At 44.0% G+C, this 21,509-nt stretch overlaps 2 protein-coding genes across 7 annotated transcripts in view; one reads left to right on the forward strand and one right to left on the reverse strand.

The window, feature by feature from the left end:
* Positions 1–836: 836 nt before the first annotated feature.
* LOC120895891 (protein henna) lies at positions 837–6,237 on the reverse strand. Of its 2 annotated transcripts, none has more exons than XM_040299623.1 (4): positions 6,050–6,237; positions 2,218–2,524; positions 1,529–2,151; positions 837–1,456 (listed from the first exon to the last, which is right to left on the reverse strand). In XM_040299623.1, the coding sequence occupies exons 1-4, from the start codon at positions 6,077–6,079 to the stop codon at positions 1,070–1,072; spliced, it is 1,347 nt and encodes a 448-aa protein (XP_040155557.1). In that variant the 5' UTR covers positions 6,080–6,237; the 3' UTR covers positions 837–1,069. The 2 variants fall into 2 exon arrangements, with proteins under 2 accessions (XP_040155557.1, XP_040155567.1); XM_040299633.1 differs by lacking the exon at positions 6,050–6,237 and adding an exon at positions 4,696–4,885.
* A 1,257-nt stretch (positions 6,238–7,494) lies between these two features.
* LOC120893400 overlaps positions 7,495–21,509 on the forward strand; it is a 115,805-nt gene continuing 101,790 nt past the window's right edge. For 2 of the 5 annotated variants that reach the window (XM_040295245.1, XM_040295249.1), the window contains exons 1-2: positions 7,495–7,617; positions 9,151–10,225. In XM_040295245.1, coding sequence (XP_040151179.1) covers positions 10,153–10,225 — 73 coding nt within the window. In that variant the 5' untranslated portion in view covers positions 7,495–7,617; positions 9,151–10,152. The remainder of the gene's footprint in view (positions 7,618–9,150; positions 10,226–21,509) is intronic. The other 3 variants (XM_040295246.1, XM_040295247.1, XM_040295248.1) reach the window with 3 other exon arrangements.

Genomic DNA, 21,509 nt, shown 5'->3' on the forward strand with positions numbered 1-21,509 from the left:
AAAAATGTTGCTTGTAAGCGCCTAAATGCATGCAATGCGGTACGTGTGTAGCATGTGAAGCTTTCACAGGCGTATCGAGCGTTTGCTAACGGACGGAGTTTTAATCTTTAATTTACAATTACTCTTTCTCACACACACATAATCACACCTATATTTACGCTAATCACTAGAAAATGTGAAGAATCATGCACACGGAACATTAATCAATCCCAAACAAACATTGATAAGGCCGATGATCATGGCAGCATGGGAGGCACGACCCAACGCGCAAAACGTGTTGTTTGCTTCAAATGGTGGCGGTGAACAGATTTTTGTTTTTAAATTTTAAATAACACAACCTATATTTTTCTAAAATTGATCTATTTTTTGCTGATCGGCAAACGGTATACTAAAAGCTATTTTGAGAAACAATATAAACACTGTGACAAAGCAGCGCGTGATCGGGCTGGCGCTTTCTCGAACCAGTGGTTACTCAAGCTCTATCAGCTGTCCAACAGCAGCAGCAGTAGTGATTGGAAAGCCCAAAGGCCCAACAATCAGTGCGGGCTGTTGTGACCTTGCCCCTCGCGGTTTCGCATGATCGCATTGCCAATTGGCCAAAACCACAGTGACACAGTGAAATATCGCGTGTTTATTTTGTTTTGTTTGGTGTTATTGGTCCAAGACACCAATGTGTACCAATCTGCCAATCGACGAAACGGGTCAGAAGGGTACACTGGTGGCGTCGTGTTTTCGATTGTCATTTTGGGGCACTTTTAATCAGCGTTTTTGTGTTTGTGGAACAAGATTACACTCTATAGCGCGAACGGTGGAAGGTCATTAAAACGATTTTTCTGTATGTGCTTAACGAACAAAGTGTGATTTATTATTCACTCTTAACTTACTAATTAAAATCAAAATTCTTGGCCAGTATTAAGGATAACATTAAAAAAACACCATCATCGCTTTCAATTCGATTCTTTAAACGAACTTATCGTTTTAAAACAAACAAAAAAGGCAAACGTACCAACGGTTGTACTGTATTCGCTCCCTGCACTGAACCTGCGCGTTGGCTTCGCGTTGGCCTACACTACAGCTTCTTGAACGCGTTCTGCAGCACCTCGAACTCGTTGTGGATGTTGCGCATCAGGTTGGAGATCTGCGGCACCGAGTCCAGTATCTCGATGCTCTGCGTGTACGGATCGTACCGGACGCCGAACGGGCGCGGGATCGTGTTCGCGTAGTTGATCATCTTCTGGATCGCGTCCTCGAAGCTTTCCGACACGAAGTACACCGGCTGGTACTCGGTGATCGGGTACTTCTGCTCGCACGTCTTGGCCGGATCGAATTCGCGCAGCTCGGGCTTGTCGGTCAGGCAGTACTGCAGCTCGCCGAACGAGGACAGCAGCCCGGCCCCGTACGCCTTCAGCTCGCCGTTCTGGCGGCACATACCGTACTCGACCGTGAACCAGAAGCACTGGAGAGGGGAATGAAAAATAAGTCAGCAAATGTCACCTACTGTCTATTGCTACTGTTTGGCTGTACTCACCGTCGCTAGCTTCTCCACAAACTCATCCGGTGCACCGAGCGACGCCAGCCCGATCTCCTGCGAGAACTGTGCGAAGGACGGATCGGCAAAGAGCGGCGCATGGCCGAGCAGCTCGTGGCACACGTCCGGTTCCGGCGTGTACAGCGGCTTGCTCGGGTGCCGGATGTACTGCGTCGAGTGGAACACGCGGAACGCTAGGCCGGCGAGAAAATCGCGCGACGAAAGCAGTCCCGCGACCGGGCGCAACGTAAACCCGGTACAGTCCTTCAGGAAGTTGGACACATCCTCCAGCTGCGGTATGTTGTCCTCCCGGTAGCCACAGTTCTCGATCAGCAGCGGAAACACGTGGTTGTGCTCGCGGCACGCGTGCGTCCGGTACAGCTTGGTGAGGTTGCGGAACACCTCCCGCCACGTGTTCACCTCCTCCGGCGTGTAGTCGACGTGCGGCAACGGTTGGCCGTGCTTGTAGTTGAACGCGATGTCGGCAAAGTACTTGCGCCGCTCGCGATACGTCTGGTCGGTAAAGCCGGGATGGTCCGAGTCCAGCTCGGCCCCGTACGACAGGATCTGGTTGGCGAACCGGTCCAGATCGCGGATGCGCCGCGGGAACCACGGAACAGTGGCTAAAAGGAAGGGTAAGGAAGAAAATAAGCTCAACTTTGTCCCAAACCCCAAACTATCAAACCAACCTTCGTTATCCTTGTAGTCGCGCGAGATGATGTTGAAGTAGTTGCTCTTCTCGCGGATCGCCTCGATGGCCGGCCCGAGCGTGCCGCGCTTGCCGTCACACTCGACCATAAACTCGTAGCCCGGGCCGCGGGTCGACGAACGCGACTCAATGTGCAGCAGGTTCACCCGGTGGTCGTCGAAGATGCGCAGCATCTTGGCCAGTGCGCCCGCCTCCTCCTGCTCGGGCGAGAAGATCAGGCAGACGTTCTTCGCTTCGGCCGCATCGTGTCCTTCCATAATGTAGGAGCCACCTTCCTTCAGGGTGGGCTAGATGTGCCAAAAAAAGGGGTGTAAAACTACTCGTTAGCTTCGGCAGACACACAGCACTGCGCAGTTGAAGGATGGAAGGATTGTAAGGTACTGAGCGCGAATCGCACCGGTGGCGATCGCTTTATAACGAGCCCCTTCACCCCGTCAGCCGTCTTGTGGAAAGGAATTAGATCTCGAGCACGCGGGGTGTCGGATTTCCCGCTGACTGCGGGCTAACGGACAGTAATGGCGCGTTTCCGTATGTTTTTTGTTTACTTCGTTTTCTCCGCTCGCGTTCGGAGGGTCGTGCATGATGATGAAACAATCGCCCAAGATTGCCCCCGTGATGACGTCGGGTGGGGTTTTAGGGAAAGATGAAGCTTTGTTCGGGGACTGTCTTGGCTGTGTGTCGTCATGTTTGTGTTTTGTTCTTATCGCACGCAGAGAGAGAGCGAGAGAGAGAGAGAGAGAGAGAAGGCGAAAAACTCCTATAAAAAAGGAAGCGATCGCACTCGATCGTGTACATTGTAGAGTGCGGTTCGAAGCGATGTATCGAAGTTGATACTAGTGATGGGAGGTTATGAGTGAACTATTGGGTGCGGATCCGCTTCTGAAGCGAAGTGAACGTCATCAGGCTTATACAAATTCGCTCCTCTTCGCTCTTCGCTCTTCGCTCCGCTTCTTCCTTCCTATGGCGTCCTAAAAATCGTTCAAATGTCGTTATTAACAACATTCCAAATATTGTTCAAAAGTTCATGTGAAAGATCGGTCCAAAAATCGTTTATCAACTGTTGGCAATATTTTTCCGAAATATCATTTCCATGAACGACGTTGTGCATGTCATTCAGAACTTCTCTACATAGATCGCTCTAATATTGAAAGCCTACGGCGATACAAAAAAAATCGTTGCAAAGCTTTTTAGATCGATTGTTCCAAATGTCATTTCAGTGAATGAAAAAGAGTTTCAAAAGTCCCTGAGCATCATTACTACAAATATTTCTCAGATGATCGAGCCTGCGAATGAGAACACGTACGACGCTCCAAAAATGATTCAGAAGTAGTTTAGATCGATCGCTTCATATATCGTTCTTTTGAACGACCTCCAACAAATTCTACATAAGGTCCTGAGAACGATCACTTCATATCTCGCTCATCGAAAATCGTTTATAACTTGCTGTTAATAATTTCTTCAAATATCACCCAGTTTCACGATGTTCCAAATTATGTCCTCAAGATCCTATGAAAAATCACTGCGCTATTAGAACGACTCTCCAAAAAATTGCTAGATCGTCACTTATTATTCTTCGATTAAAGAGCTACGTGCGATCATCTCGTCATTAATAATCCAAATCATAGCAACACGCAACCGGAAAATAGCTCTTTGCTACGATGGGACCGTTCAAATGGGAATCTAACTCTCACGGAGCTGAAGAAACCATCGTGCCTATAAAATTCGTATATTTTACACTGACTAAACATATCTTATCAATCAACTTAAACAAAACCTGTTGGAGTAGTTCCGCTTTTTTCGAGAAGGGAACGGATTCGCTCCACTCCTTTTTCTCGGTTCTTTTTCCCATCACTAGTTGGAGTCCGATACAGCGCTGGAGGGGATATCTTTCTTGCAACAAAACCAGTTCACATACATCATCGAACAGCACCATCACTGTTTGACATTGACCGGTGATTGCAGCGCGAGTGTCCACAGGAATTGACACATTCTGCAATGCCCTCCAGATAATGCGGAATCGTAAAGAACAAAGCAAACCTTTGATTGCATTGTGTTGCTACCGGGTGTATTACACTTGTCATTGGTAGCTTGAAACATAAAAGCAGAGGAGGGAGGGAGTTAACGGTTAAGCGAGGGGGTCGCTTTAATTATGCTAAAGTACGAAAGCAACTGGTTTGCTGGTGAGAGTCTGCGGGCCACCGGTGTAGTGGAGGGTTTTCCCAAGGTTTTTGCAATTATTTCCCCCATCGATCGATCGATCATTAGTGGGGTTAATGTCACACACAAACGTACACGGTTGAACGGTAGTTTTGCAATCGAAAGCGAAATCTCTCCCTCTCAACGGTATTGGACTTTGCGTAGTGATTTTAAGTGCGTCTTCGGTTCACGCGTTATCAGTTCACGCGATGGATCGGGAAACTTCTGACGCATTCCAGTGCGTGCTCCAATTTACGCTTACCCCTTGCGATTCCTGACGTCCGTACATGGTGAGCTTTTTCCCCCCTTTTCGTACTAAACTGGGCGTTTGTTAAGCGTTTTTCACTGCACTATTCGTCTCGGTAGACACGCTCACCACAGCCACCAAACACGCACAAACACTGCACAGACCGTCCCAAACGATCGTTCAGCCGGTAATGTGTCCGGTAGGCAGCAAGAAGGAAGCATTTAAATCAAGAGCCTGCCGCACGGCCGCCGGGTGCGATAGCGCGACAGAGATCGCACGATCGAGTGATCTCGCCCCCCCTGCTCCTATGGGTACGCGTCAATTGTGTGTTAGATGGCGTCACGCAGGCAAACTGATAAGCGGCGCTCGGTGTGTGCCCTCGCACGGAGCGGTTGTCCTGCGCGATCGTGGTGTGCGTTATCGCGCACGTAGAAAGGAGGTAACAGGGTAATGGGAACGGCACAGAGCGCAAGGGAAAAGAAGTCCACTGTCCTCTGACACTAATTGGAGGTACCCGAAAAAAATTGAGCCGATTATGAGTGTTCGTTTATCGCGTGATTCAGGCCGCAATTCGGGCTTATCGTTTGGCGTTTCACTATTCAAACTGACCGTTTGTGTGACAGGGTTTCGACACCAGTAAGCACTCTCGCAGGGCGGCGGGGCAGCCACCAATTAAAGAATCAATTAGTATGCACGTGGTGCGCGGTGGTGTCAGTTACCGAGACCCGGTTTTGCAGTGATTTGTTACGATGCTTAAGGATGCTGCTGATAATAGGAGAAGGGATGTTGCTTGTTGTTGCGGTCGTTGTTTTGCTACTTGTTGCTACTTATTTGAGTTGTGTTTGTTTTAAGTGGTTGCCTCTCAATCCCCTCCCCCCGGAAGCTTACGTGTCAGATGGTAAGGGCATAGGAAGGGTTGATTGACGTGTTATGATTAAGGGCCAATTTTGGAGTGTTAAGAATGTTTAAAAAAAATCGATTTTTCACTAAGGAGTGGTTGAAGATAGTGTCAAAATAAAAATGAAAAAATGGCTAAAAGCCTCCACATGCAAAGCAATTCTGTTGCATGATGGAAAAGCATCATGGATGGTAGTGTAAAACTATTTAAACAATTTTGATGGTCTTTCATTAATAGTTTCACTTAAACATCCATTTAAAAATTTGATAATAACGACCAAATATGTTTGAAATTAAAAGCATAAAATGAGTTCTTTCTATTGAGCATTTGTTTCACTACTGCTTGAAGCACAAACCTCATTATTTCAATATTATGGTAAATAAATATAGCTAAAAACTGCATTTTCACTTTCACGCTTTTTCGTACCTTTAAATGGTCTTATTATCTGGAAGAGAAATTCCACCAAATTACCTTATCCAATTCTTGCTGCAAACGGTACATCGTTAAGGTTTTCTTTCACTTTCCTTCACTGCACAAAACAAGCGGTTAATCTTTTCTTTCAATGATTAGAACTTCACTGCAAACAAGCGATCCTTTCCTTCCAACTAGAGCCTCGGGAATTTCGCGTCCACACGGCACGAAAGTAAAAGTACAACTGAACCTGCTTTGTTCCGGTGTCCAGCTAAACTATCGAAACTACGGCCCACACCGGGACGAGTGCAACGTGCAGCCGCACAGGAACTGCAGGGAACCGGGGAACGGAAAGGAGCTCGTGTGATAGATTGGCCCCGCTTCTAAACGACCGCATCAGATAGTAACAAGATAGAGGTGCCTGTCTCTGGTGAGCAAAGCGAGCGATCGCTATTGGGAATAAAAAAGCAAAAGCATCAACTGTGCTGACGTTCTCGCTCCGTCGATAGTGGGACGATTGGGGCCAGTGTTGCCATCGCTGGAACTGGATGGAACTGCGCAGCACCACCTGGCCGCCAGGTATGCATCGAGCACGTGGAGGGAGCTTGCTACACGTGCTCGAGCTGAGCGCCTCATTTGCATCTTCCTTGCATACATTGGGTGGTTTTGATTGATAAAGGAATGTTACGCAGCCTGTTGTGTTTTGGTCACGCTTGTAGAACCGGAAATACGTTCGATGCGATACTGGTGTGGTGATGCTAATGATATGCATTCAAGCAGGTGTTAATCGAAAACAAGCGACAATTTATAAATAATATTTTTAAATCATTTTTAGAATTTTGATTTCAATTTATTTTCACAGCGTTTTTGTCTAGTCATTGGTTGCATTCAAAGCGAGCTGCTACAGTAGTGAGAGAGCTGCTGGCAATGGGTGAGAAGATTTCGCTGAGAAGTGAGAAAGTGAGAGCAAAGAGCCGGTGTAGTTGCGCTACTGTCCGCCGTGGCGCTGACAAACGTTTCATGAAACAATTTCAAATAAACCGTTGCTGTCGCACACGTGTGTTTGGTGTTCGGTATGTTGCGTCAAATTTGTTTAAATTATGTTTAAGTGATGCTTTAAAATATGTAAAAAATATGAAATAAAAAACTAATGTAGTGCACTTAAACAGCTTTTAAACTCAATAAATCGTTATTGTTTGATTTCTGGATTGATTTATTTAACCATTACTAGTTCAAAACGGGATAAATAGCCAAGTTTTCAAATTCCTGTCTAAGCAGTTTAATTTAATTTAATAAAATTTGGAATTTTTATTTGAAAATCACACACAAATCCTCGATTTTACATTGTCCCATCTGCCTGCTAACTGTGACAGCGGTGGAAGTGCGCGCCAAAGAGCATGCGCCCACCGACCATGTGCCGGGGAGGAGAGGCACAACCATTGAGTTTCGTAGCCATCATCTCCGTCTTCGGTTACGGGGCCAACCATTCGTGCTCGTCAGTTTGCGCCAGAAAGCCATCGCGAGATGAGGCACGCGTACGCAGCGTCGGTTACGGAAACAGCTGAACCATTCTCCCAGCACTGGTGTTGTTGTCGTTGGTGAACGCGGTGAACGATTGTGGTTGCCCGGTAATAATAAGCAGCAAATGTGACATTCCGTACCGGCGTGTTTTCCCAACCGGGAAACATACACAAACACACACACACGAGCCGGAACACATACGAATTGATTTGGAAATGGAAGTGTTATATCGACCGTGACCGATGAGAACAGTGGTGTGGGTGGTAAAAGTGGTCCAAAACTAAACAAAACTACAACCAAGGGAAGGATAAGATCATCATCATCATCATCATTCTCATCGTCAGCATCCTCATCTACGGTGCCGTTATTAAAGCCATCATCTCGGGCTCCCCGTGGAGTTGTCTCATTCGGGCCGTCCGGGTGGTTGTTGGTGGACTGTGTGTATACGATTTTCCACGGTTTTTCCACGTCTTTCTCTCTTTCTCTCTCACGTGAATGGTGTAGTGCGTGGCTTTGTGTGTGTGTGTATGTTTACTTCCACCAAAAATCAACCATAAAGACATTGCGATCCCATTTTCCGCAAGCGGATACTAAAAACGGCCGGCAAACGAAGTTTTTACTCCCAACGGTGAACAAATAACACAAAGCGCGTACACACACACACAAACACACACTAAACCCGGTGCTGCCTGTGTCCTGCTCAAATCCCACTTCCGTCCCAGGGAGGGCAGTCGTATCGTAAAGACATTGTGTGCGTGCGTGTGCGGAAATCTCCACCGCCTCTTGGTTGCTGTGTCGCGTGGAAAGCTCACCGAAGGCTTTTTGGTTTTTGGTTTTGGTGGAAGCAAACGACAGACAAAAAAGCGTACAAAAGCAACGACCTTTTTCTTCCGGGTAGGATCAATGAAACTGAATGCGAGTGGTGGGTGAAAAAAAAAACGGGCAGAAAAATCGTTCAAATAGATCAAAGCACCAAACCACCGTTGATACCTTTTATGACATTCAATTTCATTACCATTCACTGACGCTGTGTCTTGTTCTTCTGCTTGATTTTGGGCAGTCTAAAGATAGCTTTCATTGTGCTGCCACAGCTATCGAGACATTTAAGCAGGGAGGGAACAGTTGCAGGTGCAGATAAATTAAAAGAAAATACGCTCAAAATCAGACAAAGCACGAGGAAAAGGCACAGTTTTTAAATTATATTATTCCCCACACAGCCCGAGCAATAAGCCCGTTGCATACATTTAAAATGCCCGAAATTATATGTATGTGTGTGTCTATTTTGTGTACGTGTGTCTCTGCCCAGGAAGGAAGCATTATAATCACGATCCACCTTTTACCTTATGACCCGGAATGCTCGGGCTGTTTCGGCCCCACATGTGTGCAGCCGAGAGATGGATGAGTAAATTAAATGAATTTTGCACCAAAAGCACAGGCTACGAATTTCCTGGCCGCGGTGAAGCGCAACAAAAGCGAAAGAAGCTTCTCGTCGTATGCATTTTTCACGCTGCTGCCAGCATTTCAAGAGGAACGTGTTTTTCCCGCAGAGCACAGGATCTCTAACTTTATAGTTTGCTATCTCGCATTTTTCATCCTTTCTTCTCACTCTTCTCTCTCTCTCTTTCTCTCCTTCACACAAGACACACACAGGACGAATGCATTCCATTCCTCGATAAACATATATCCACGTGTGATTTCTCCACAGAGTTTGTGTGTGTGTTAAAAAAAAGAAGTAAACCGGCGCGAACGTGCCAAGCCTATCCAAGCAGCCACCGATTGCAATCGTGTGTTGCTGCTCCGCTTGGCAATGTAGGCCGGTGGTGAGTCGTTAAGGAAAAGAAGAAGGTGTGACCGTGTGTGTGTGATAGAGTTGTGTGCATCTCCCCACTCCCGTTCCAAGCACCCTCCCTCCACCCCAGGTGGGAAAAAAAGTTTCACAAAAGAAGGATTTTCACCCTCGGTCTGCTGTGAAAAACCGGCACAGCGGAAGCGTTTGGAAAATCGGAAGGTGAAAGGTGTCCCGGTGTTTCGTCGGTTGTGCGAAAAGCATAAAGAAAGTGCATTCTGTATCTCTAGTGAGAAGTGTGTGTGTGTGTGTTAGTGGGGAAAGGCCTCTGGGAGGGCAGGAGGGAGTGTGTGAAGCTTTGCATATTTGCTAGCGTTGTGTGCAGTGCGATTTATTTCACACTTAAGCTTGAATGCTGTTGTGCCCCGTGAAAAGGGGGAATTTTAAACTAGAATCTTCATTCTTCATAGAGTGTGTGAGAGAGCGAGAGAGAGAAAGAAAGAGAGCGAACAACTCAGCTGATTTTAAATCCCCGGTGCAGCTGGTCACCCTGCTAGCGGGCGGGTTGCTGAGTTGATTTATTTGTTGTTTGCATTCGTTGCGGCGGGCTGCGCACATTCTCCGGTGTGTAATGACGGCTAGAAGGAAAGGATCCTCTGGTTGAACCGTTTGAATAAGGAACGTCGTCATCGTTTTTTTCTTGCTTTGTTTTGCGGAAGCTTTAACTAATATAAAAAAAAAAACAGAACATCGTGAACGAGCAAAGAGAGGAGCAAGACACAAACAAAACAAACGTCGGCAGTGTCCCTTTGCTTTTAATGACGGCAGCAAGGACGATAGCGACCGAAACAGCACCATGACGTTAAGGATAATACCGATTCTGGTCGGCGCCACCGCTCTCCACCTTCTCCTGCTAGGGGTGAACTTTGGTAAGTAAGCGTTTTGTTTTAATGAAGGAAGCAAAGGAAAAAAACAACAACTACAAAGTCGTATAAAAAAACGAAAACTTTACATCAGATCGAGTGTTTTTTGTTGTTGTCTACTTCCGTAAAAGGTACGACCATTAATGCAGTCACCCTCGCTGGCTGTTTCTTGCGCTGGCGTAAAATTCCCCAGCAAAATTTTGCTTTCCGTGAAGCGTAAAAATGGTTTAAGGTTTTAAAGGACCCCCAAAGTGGTATGGCAGGTTCATAAATTTGGGTCCCTTTTGCTGCTTCCTTGAGGGCGGGTGTTTTTGGTGGGCTCCCTAAGGACATGCAATATTTCTCCGAGCGTCAAGCTTGCTCAGTGTGCACCACAAGTTAGACCATTTTCAGCTCCAAACACAGGCACACACACACACAAAACGAGAGTGTGACACGATCTACATCACGGGGAAAGTTTGCCATTCTCGCTGCTCATTTTTAAAACGCTTAGGAACTGGTTCGTTGGCACTGGTCTTAAAAGGGGAAGCGGAACATACACATTTAGAGGGAGCGAGAGCAGAAGTTACAGAGGTGCACATAGTATCCGGGCGAGTTTTGTGGCCCCCGCTGGTGCACAGTGTGGAGCAATTCTGGATATTGTTCCAGACAGTTGAAAGTCGATTCAATTTTTGCACTTAAGTTCGGTAAAAAGGGGCAAAACTCTGCCAGGAAACTAAAAAAAAAAAAAGATGGTCGTAAGGTGATTTTTTACTAACACAACGGAAGCGGTAATGCTGAAAATGTGTGAAAGTTTGCATGTAAAGTGGTGGAGGTGTCATACTGTGAGCTATTGCCTTTGGCACGGCGTCGTTTAGTACGTTGAGTATCAGTTTAGAGAACCACGTGCACTTAAAGCACAAAGGTTTTGCAAATGTTGGCTGCGAAATTATTGTACAAGTTTACTGAGTTAATGATGCATGAAATGTCAATGTAACGGACGTCGTGTATCATAAATTTGTATCTAATTTATTCCACGAGATTACTTACTCTATGTACTCTAAGAGATCGACAGGACGGTTATATCTCTTAGCGTGTTTAATGTCACCTAAAAATACTTCTCGATTCGATCCGTCCATTTTAACAAATATGTTTCTTTTGTATGTTTGTCCTTCTTCTTCTTCTTCTTCTTCTTCTTCTTCATACTTCATACCTTCATACTTACCATAGCAGGATAGTCAGTCCTACGTACGGGGGCACGGTCTATTCAGGGCTTGAACCCATGACGGGCATGTTATTAAGTCGTACGAGTTGACGACTGTACCACCAGACCGGCCCTATGTTTGTCCTAAAGGTGGGCATTTAGGTTCTTTTAAGAGAACGTGAGTGAACCGAGTCGTTCATTGCTGTGAACGTGATTTGGGTTCTTTTGTTCTTTTGCAAACAGCAATACCTATAAAGTCTGCGACTCAGTACGCTTTTTGAAAATTAGTAGAAATACCGATTAATCCATTGGTCTGATCACATGGAAAGCAAACCAATATTGTCAATCTATCATTTGCCCGTAGAAAGAGATGATCATGAATTATTGAACTCATTTTCATGATTTTTTTTAATGTTTATGCATTAAAAGATCCATAGCATTCTTCTCTTGTGAATCAGTTCATTCAGTTTTTCACGTGGACTGAATGAACAGTACGGTTCTGGTTCATTTGGCACATCTGTATGTTTGTCCATGTCGGTAGATGAAACCAACATTGTGCAGGCAGAATGAGACAGATTTCATTAAACAAAGGTGTATTTAAGCCTGCTGGGCCTTATTGTATCCTTCTTGGCCTGTTCAATATAGAATTGTAAGGCTCTCTGATGCTTGAATAACTATTTTATACGATTAAGGTACAAAGAAGAGCGTCAGATCTATGATGTGGGTGTCAGCCATATTTACCAAAACTGGTGGTTTAGACATGATTGTATGATTACACTTGGTTGGTAGCAAACGACCCATAGTCTTTCAGACATCCAGAGCCAGTTCCATTGCATAGTCGTCTGTTTTGGGTATCTCAATCACAAAAAGCCAAGAAAATTTTAGAAAACGTGCAATACTCTGTACTCTGAATTTTGTAACAATTTTGTAAGATATGGTTAAAAACAACAGACCTTGTGAAAAACATGGTACTCGAATTATTAATTCAATTTTAATAGACTCTGGAACTCTGACGAATTGCTCTATTTCAGGTTGATTAGATCTCAAATTTGGTTACTGAATTGAATCCTTGATTGTTCCTTGTAATGTACCATTTCAAGTTTCAATCTTAGTTGATAACATTCGCAGGGCCAAGCAGGTCAATACCGCTCTCAATGTACTTTGTACGTGATGGCAAGATATGATCTCACTACAAAAGAACATGATAAGATCTTGAGCTCATCATGAGTCGCAGTTGATGCTCGAAACTAGAATTACTCAACTGCCATGGATATCAAATTATTATATCTTTCGTAGTTCAATATCCAGAGGTGAGCCGTTCCGCACATACAAACATCCACAAGAATGTAAAGATTCTTCAGAAAACACTTTATCTTGTGGTGTCATTTTAACGACAACTTCTCAAAACTTCGGTCCTTAATTAACTGGAGAAGCATTATTAACCTTCCTTCACACTTTATTCAAACCAATCGCGTTTGTTGCCGCAAAAGTTTGAAATTACTTGTAAACTATCCTGAAAATTAAAGAAAACCAAACCCAAGTAAAAGAAACTGCATCTTGAACACAAAACAAAGCGAAAATCGCGATCCACCATGATGCAGCTCGGGCTTCTTGGCGTCATTTAACCTTCGGCCATTTCCGTTGGGTTCCATGAATTCTCAAGCCTTGCCCCTGTTCGCTGTGAAAAAAAAAACAGTTTACTTCAGTTTTTTTTCCTTTTAACCTGCTGCTTTCTCATCCGGAGCTTGGTCCGGTGATCGTTGCTTTCATTTATGTCCGAGTTGAACATTAATTAAAGTGAACTTTTTACTCTGCCGCTGTGGGTAAAGGCGCCATTTTTAAGCGTCCATCGTAGCGCGTACTGGTTCTGACAGTTTGAGAAACGAAAAAAAAGGTAGGAAAAGAAAACCCAGCATTGCCAGTCCATCCCGCGGGGATGCTTGCGTTAATTTTTACCCTCCCCACTTTGTTCACGACCATTTGAGCGATCCACCGTTTGCGCCAGCGCATGGCCCTGATGGTAAAGGCAAAAAGAGATGAAAAAAAATCCAAAGAGTACAGGGAGTGCGGCATGCAATTAGTAGGTGGCTGGCGCCACTCGGTGTGCCGGTACACGCCGCTTGATGCTGCAGTGACAGGCCGCGGATGCTTTGCCGTGCATGCGGTGCCGTCCGTTGCTTTCGGTTTCATTTAAACTTTGCTCACCTCCGGCCCGCACGTCCAGCGAGCAATTAATGTTTCCACCGATGTTAGTGTTGATCTAATGAGCGTTACAGCAAATGGGAAAACTTTTGACGCGTGTTATGATTGTTTCGCTTGTCTCCTCTTTTTTTCTTGTTCTGGTTTGGTTTTGTACATCACAACACTGAACAAAAAGTAAAGTTGTTGATGCGGGCTTTTCCCGTGCTTCATCGGCTGACAATGAAACCTTTTGTTTTGATGTAAGTGCGAAAATAAAACGCAACACAGCCTCGGCGTGATGGATTATGCTTGCGGGTCGAAACCGTGCCATGTGCAAACGTGCGTAATGCCAAGCTGTTGCTGTGCATTTGTGTGTGTGTGAAATGTTTAAAATTGAGCGGGCTCTTGAAAAGTTCAATCGGGTCGGAAACATTTTCAACGATTAATTGGTGTCCCTTGCGGCGATGGTGTGAAAATTCTTGTTTGAAAATCCTGCACCAGCTCAAGCAGCAAAATGTTGCGGACGTTTGCAGTAAAGATTGTTCCGGGAAAATTTCGATAAAGAGAGGCTGAAATGTTGGCGTTACAGATGGTTGTGTGGCGTTCGTTGGAGGTGCAGATTCAAAGGTCACGTTTGTGGATGAGAGATAATTTGAATCACGATGAGTCTTTTTATCGGATAAGACCGATGATAACCATATTAGAACAACAAACAACGCAGCTCAGGCAAATGAATAAACAGATAAATAAATAAATAACACAAATATTCCGATCGTTAATAGATGTTAAGATAGTATTAATATTTGCAAGCAGTATTGATGGTTGAACATTCTCTCCACATTATGTATTTGTCAATTGTACACCACACCAGGACCAATCAATTCCGATGAACACGATAACTTCAGTGTCGTTTCTTATCATCTCCTATCACAGGTTTATTTTGCCGTGCTCAGAATTAAACTCATCGTGCCGACTTGGTCAGGGTATTAATGGTTTTCCATGTAGCTCCTATTCCTGTGGTGCAGTTTCGTATCTTTATAAGTATTGTATCTCCGGTAGCTCTTGTTCCACATAATCCTGACTCGTACTTTGCAGTGATCCTCTTCCGGGCTTTCGACTCTCTTGGCTAAGTTTGACCTTGGCTTCTTGATAACATGCCTCTGATGTGCTATTCATTCCAGCTTGTGATTGAATTCTCTACTTGAAGTTGTTTCCTAGAATGCAGAACCTGGAGAACATAGGTCTGTTGTCTGCAGATTTCAATAGTGGCATCTCAAAGCGAGGTATCCAAGAAGCTGGAAAGGTATTTCCTCTTCATTCTACTGACCATCAATTCATTTTTAACATGCTGACGAATAGACACACTGACGCATATTTCTATTCTAGGTTAGGTATGTCTCAAACAGTCATTTTCCAAGATTATTCCTACAAGCTCAGACCGGTCTCGTAGTTCAGTCGACAACTCATATGACTTAACAACATGCTCGTCATGGGTTCAAGCCTCGAATGGACCGTGTCCCCATACATAGGACTAAAAATCCTGCTCTGGGGGTAATCCATAAGTCACTGAAAGACAAGCCCACAAGTGGTACAGGTAGGCCTTGACCGACAATGGTTGTTAAGCCAAAGAAGAAGAAGATTCCTACTAATTCGCCAATTTAATTGATTGCCCCTGGAGCAAGTCACTACCTTGCTTTATGTGGTTGGTCCACTGGCCCAAGTCTCGTAGTAGACTCCAGTAGAGTTCATTGGTCTTTCCTTGGAAGATGATCAGTTGTAATAGATTCAAAGATCCTTATAACAAAGGATCTATGAAGACTTATTTGAGGTGTATAACACTCGATTTTTTTTCCTTTGGCATTGAAATGTAAAATATGTCACTTTTCATAGAACTAGCAATGAATGGGAGGGTCAAGGGCAAAATGATTTACTAGCCAAATTGATTTCCTTTGAAGCACTGTGCTGTGTAAATAAATTTACGGAATTAACTTATCACTAAACGTGCACTTGATTATGTTATCGCTACCATACGCATACTGAAAAACCACATCACAGTATTTCCTATTCCCTTGAATAGCAGTACAAAAACTGTTAGACAGCTTGAAACTATTTCCTCCCAAGCGAATGGTGAGTTTTTGCCCACAGTGATTGCAACTCGTTTACTGTGATACGAAACCACCCATTCAATCGCCCTATACAAAAGTTCTGGAAATGTTGACATGTGTTTTTGTGCGGTAAACACAGCTCCCACACAGCCCCGAAGCGAACACGACACGGGTTGGTCGGAGCAAAACTTATCACGTCACACTGATGGACGAGTTTGGGTGTTTGTGTGTGAGTGTGTGTGCTTTTCAATCTTTGATAAGGATTCGTGGAAAGGAACCGAAAAACACACAATCACAAAAATACTTCAAAATGACTACGAAGCTTTTACTTTTTTGTTTAAGTGCTACTCACTTCCTCCTGGACAAAGTTTTCGTTGTCTCGTTGGATGGAAGCTCTTTCCCGGCTCTTTAGCTTTTTAGCCGTTTCGCCCGCAATGTGAAATAATTTCGGAAAAGCTGAAAAGTTAGCAAACTGCAGTGCCTTTGCTTGCTCTTTTCCAAATCGATACGATTGATTGAGAAGCAAACGGAGGGTAAACGTGGGCTAAAACAGTACACTTAAATTCTTTGATATAAAGTTGCACGTTCAGTAATTAAATTCAGCATCCCACTTTTGCCCGGGTTAGGTAGCACCACTGCCTTATCGCGATTCCGACAAACCTAGCTCTTCTTATACGACCGCCAACACTGAAGATGGTCCGATGCTCTTCCTTTGCTGTTTGCTGTGGAATGTATCTCGACGCTGCCAATCCTAACAATCAGGCAACACTTTTTGCCGGTTGAAAATGTCGGCAAAAAGGGGGCCAAAAAAAGGAGGGAAAAAACCACGACTAGTCATTTCGAGATTATTATTATTTTTCAATTCTCTAGCGGCCTTATTTTCCAGTCGATTGAGGTAGGTGCTCCTGCACCCATTCCGCTAGAAGCCAATGCATTTGAAATGATGGCTTCGAAGCAAGTAGACATTGCAAGGGCGGCAACCGGAGACGGGAAGAAATTGATTGAAAAAGTTGCCACTACTACTAACCTTTGATGTATGCGGCCACGGTTGGGAAATAGTCTTCGGGGTGGAAATAGATAAGTTTTCTTTCGTTGGTGCATTTCTTTTCCCCTCGTATCGCTTGTTTCTTTTCCACCTACGAAATACTGCAACCGTCTAGCGATAGTAGTAGACGGCTACAAAACGAACTCGAGCAAAACTAGGCACACTGGTGCAAGTTAAAATGAATGTTTCTGTTCGAATGCATTTATTGGCAGCAGTTTTATGTTTCGCGCCTGTTTTTTGCTTTCTTGCTTGCTGGCCACATTGCTCACTATTTATGGTGATGATTTCGATCGATTATTCATTGGTGTGCACCGTGTGCACACCACGGACAGTGTTTTCCATTAGCCACTTTATGCAAAAGTGAGGCGCGTTCGGATACAGTACGCCAGCAATGCTTGAAATTCAAGACCTCATCTAAAAAAAGATAAGCCATTTCCACTAAACGAAAAAAAACTACTTATTTTTCTTTCTTCAGAACATAAATTTGTATTCCCTGGAAGGCGGAAATCAATTTTCTCTGCAGCGCATCATTGATTGGTTGCGTTTGATGCTCGAGCACAATCATGATGATGGTACACATGGGTGCGGGGGGATTGTGAGTTGTTAACTGATGTCAGCTTGGTGGACTAATTCCACGAAAAACCACGTTCAGAGATTGTAGCTGCTGCTGCTGCTACTGCTGCATGTGTTGGGACAATTTCTGTGGAACCACATTGCCGTTGGGTGGAAAACTCGCACTGTGTGTTGCTTTGCGGTGTTGCGGTGGTGAGGATGCGCTTTACTTACATTTGACGGTTGACGTACTATTAATGTTAGATTGAAGATATCGTTCCCATTCGTATTGAATCGTTCGGTGATGGGATAAAGTTTCGTTTGACCTTTTCATTGAGCGTGGGAGCTTTGAAAGGTTAGATTTTCTTACAGCGTGTTTCATGCTTCGTATTTATGACAAGACGCGTCGTTTCTAGTTGTGTTGAGGGTCTTCAATTTATTTTTAGTTTATCGATTTTCAAAGACAATATGAGCATTAGAGATAGTTTTATAGAAAGTATTTTGAATGTATCTCTAATCATAGCTATTTATGTTGTTTGTATATTTCTGCTACTTTTTGATGTTATCATCATGTTATCGCTTGTGTTCCACCCAATTCTTGTCTAATGTATGCTGATGATGTTAAACTGTTCATGCCTGTCATAGGCCGGTCTCGTAGTACAGTCGTCAACTCGTACGACTTAACAACATGCCCGTCATGGGTTCAAGCCCCAAATAGACCGTGCCGCCATACGTAGGACTGACTATCCTGCTATGGGGGGAAATTAATTAGTCACTGAAAGCCAAACCCACAAGAGGTAAAGGCAGGCCTTGACCGACAACGGCTGTTGAGTCAAAGAAGAAGAAGAAGAAGCCTGTCAAAACTCAGAATGATTGTCATGTATTACAACAGTTTATATGCTCTTTTAATTATTGGTGCTTTGATAATGATCTTGATCTCGCAATTGACAAATGCTTCACAATAATGCTTCACAGATTAAAGCATCCAATTGAATTCGATTATTCTTTGGCAGGTAGGACGTTACTTCGCCGGCAACATGTGTGTGATTCATTATTAACTTTTGACTAAGGCACATTGACAATATTGTTAGCAAGGCTTATAAATTATTAGGGTTCATTTATCGTCAAATCCGCGAAGGCTTTGACCTATTTTGCCTAAAATCACGCTATGTTTGTTTCGTTCGTTAAAGAATTGAGTATTGTTCTATGATTTGGTTTCCGCAAGTGCTAGTCGGGTAAAGAAGTTGGAATCTGTTCAACGCAGGTTTACTAGACTAGCTATGAATATTTCACGTTTGAGAGGAGTTAATGTTATACCAAGCTATAGGGACCGTTGTTTGTTATTAGGACTTCAAACGCTTGAACATCGTCATACAGTTAATCAAAGATTGTTTGTCAGCAAATTGTTGAAGAATGAATAGTATGCATATTCTCTATAAGGAAAGCATAACATTTATGAACCTGCTCGAACACTTCAATCGCGCAATTTACTCAGTACTGTACCTAGATGCACATTTTATGTAACTAACGATCCTGTATTATCAACGGCAAAGCAGCTTAACAACTGGATTGATCATTTTGATTTTAATCTCTCGACTGATTCGTATAAGTCGAGGGCTCTATTACTTGTCAATTTTGGTGATAATAGTCGTCGATCTAGGGATGTTAACTCTAGTTTGAATGTTAACAATAAGATAATCTAATAAGTTGTCGTAGCACAAATATGGAGGAAAATTATGAATTTATAAATATATATAATTGATTGTAAATATACAATAATTCTAAAATATATTTATAACAATAATTGGATGATAAAATAAACATTATTACAGCAATCCAGCTCATTGCTTTATTTGGTCAGTCACTGTAATCTAGCGGCTAATTTCTATCGTCAGTTTGTCACAAAAAGCATTGTAAAATTGGCATTTCATGTAGATACTACAACAATGCAGCATAACCTCTCTACCCGAGTGCTTTGCATGTACACTCCGCACACAAAAGACGTCCATCGTACATCGATTGGAAGAAAACCGAAGCCATATTTAAGGGCTGTAATATTGACGAAAGAAAACAGGGTAAAAGTGCACTCCTCCAGGGATGGTTGCTCTCCTTGTTAAGGCCAACCCACGTATGAGAATGCAATGAATCTAACGTAATTTATATGGCTCACCCTTGATGCATTACCATTCCCAGTGTCTTTGTTCGGCAGCTACGTACAGCTCTTACGTTGAGAGGTAGAATGGGACGCAGTTCTTCTGTTGATTTGATGGCAAGTTGTTCGTAACCTTTTACCTTTTAAGTTCCTCAAGTGTCATCCAGCTGCACACTGCACTGCTGAGTGCATTGCTATTGTCAAGGGTCGTTCGAGAGGTGCTTGTTATAATTGCTAGTATGTGTTCAGTGGTTGCATAAGCTTAATCTTCGGTCACAAAATCCAGCTTGCGATAAAGGTTTTTTTTTTTTTGCACAGAAAAAGAGACATTAACACTTGTCAAACTGTACGTTTATTTTAATAGATTTTTTCTCTCGTTTTTCTCCACTCACTCTTAACCTCTCAAATGTGTGTGTGTATGTGCATTAGCTGATCCTAGGGTCCAACTTGGGCCAATCGAGTTTGCATCGTCGAACTTTATTGGCTGCCCTTTTATCGATGAGCTGTCAGAAGTTGCTCCTTGCAACCAGCGTCACGAGCGTTGGAGGAAGTCTTTTTTGTGTGTGCGGAGAAATCTTCTCACACATTAAGCTTAAGCACTATTAGCTAGTGTTAGCACAAAAGTCACCGGTGAGTGGACACATGCCACTCGAGAGCTTCCGAGTTGCCCGCTTTGCTCGTTTCGATCGAAATCGGCGGCCAAAGGATGGTCCTGCGGATTGCTGAATGGCGTGAAAAGTTGCCAGGAAACACTTTTTCCAAGCTCACCGTCTCTTTCGCCACCTTTTTTTTATCTCTTTCGTTATGTTTGGTTGAAGTTTAAAGTAACTTTAATTGGATTAACATTTGCTCTGTCAGGTGTGGGGCAGGGGTGGAGGTGAGGAGGCTAGTTGTACTCCCTGTACAGCACTCACACTCTTCTGGGGATGGTAAGTACAGTTGAAGCAAAGCTTTTGAGCAAAAGTACAACGCAAAAAATAAAAACAATAAGCAAACTAAAGCAGCAAGCATAAAATCCGACAAATCTTGGCCATCCTGCATCCTGCCACCCTCTCGCGGGAGGGATTATCAGTTGGGATTTATTTTTTTGCATCCTTTTTGTCTGTGTATGGGTGAGTGTGAATTGCTTGCGCAAAAATGCAAACGGGCGAAATTGAATCACGAGTCCGAGCTGTAAATCCTTCAGCCGCTAGAATGGCCGAGCTGCCCGGACGCATTGACACAGGCATTAGGTTGAACAATTAAATTCTTAGCATAATCCCACAAAATCGGTTGCCCACCTCCTCCTAGGGGCTCCTACCCTCCTACTGTCGCCGTAGCGCTCCTTCGCCTGCCTACGATGTAATTGGGAATGGTGAAGCAAAATTCTTAAAATGTTGCTAGCAATGGAATGGCTTTCCTTTTCCCATTTTTCCTCCCGAAGCTAGCCCCGACAGACCCTCCCCGGAGGCGCAGTACGCTGTCGAACAGTTGGTTGGTTGGCTGAAGCGATGAAATTTCACCGTTGATTAACTTTTGCTTTAATTCGCTCGTTCCAAACGCTTGGTTTGATTTCTGCCCCAGATTTAAATCCAGACGCTCCATCTACTCCCTCTCTCTCTTTATTTCTCTTACTCTTTTCACTCTCTCTCTATCTCTGTTCTTCTCCATGTTTGTCTTTGTGCCTGTGTGCGTTTGTGTATTGCTGTTGAAGAGTGTGAGTTTGAGTTTGAACAGCAAAAATGAAGCAACGAGCAGCACGTCCCGAAGAAGATATTACAAGCAAAGGGAAGAGATGCGGCTCGATTGTGAGGTTATGTAAGCTCTCGGTAAAAACAGCAAAAGTCAAAATTCCTTGCCCACTTTGATTCGGCTGGCGTAGCATCGGAACTGGATAGAGAAAAAGGCACGAGGGCCGGAAGGGCCGAAGGGTAAGCAAAGATGGTAAAATAATCTTCCCAGCAGACGCCCACGCTGAGAAGTGCCGAAGTCAAGGGTGTAGAAGTAACCATGGCAGTAGCTAGGGGCGGGACGCGACAGGCAGGATTTGGAATTCAAGCAAAGGAAGTCAATTTGGGCGATTACGAACAATG

The sequence above is a fragment of the Anopheles arabiensis genome, chromosome 2 (genome assembly GCF_016920715.1).
Source record: "Anopheles arabiensis isolate DONGOLA chromosome 2, AaraD3, whole genome shotgun sequence".
Classification (NCBI taxonomy): domain Eukaryota; kingdom Metazoa; phylum Arthropoda; class Insecta; order Diptera; family Culicidae; genus Anopheles; species Anopheles arabiensis.

Bases quoted from the DNA above. Each gene is read 5' to 3' on its own strand.
- LOC120895891 (XM_040299623.1), bottom strand. From the start codon at position 6,079: ATGTACCGTTTGCAGCAAGAATTGGATAAG. The intron at 2,152-2,217 runs GTTGGTTTGATA...CCTTCCTTTTAG, and splicing joins CGACTACAAGGATAACGAAG to CCACTGTTCCGTGGTTCCCG. The intron at 1,457-1,528 runs GTGAGTACAGCC...TCCCCTCTCCAG, and splicing joins TTGTGGAGAAGCTAGCGACG to TGCTTCTGGTTCACGGTCGA.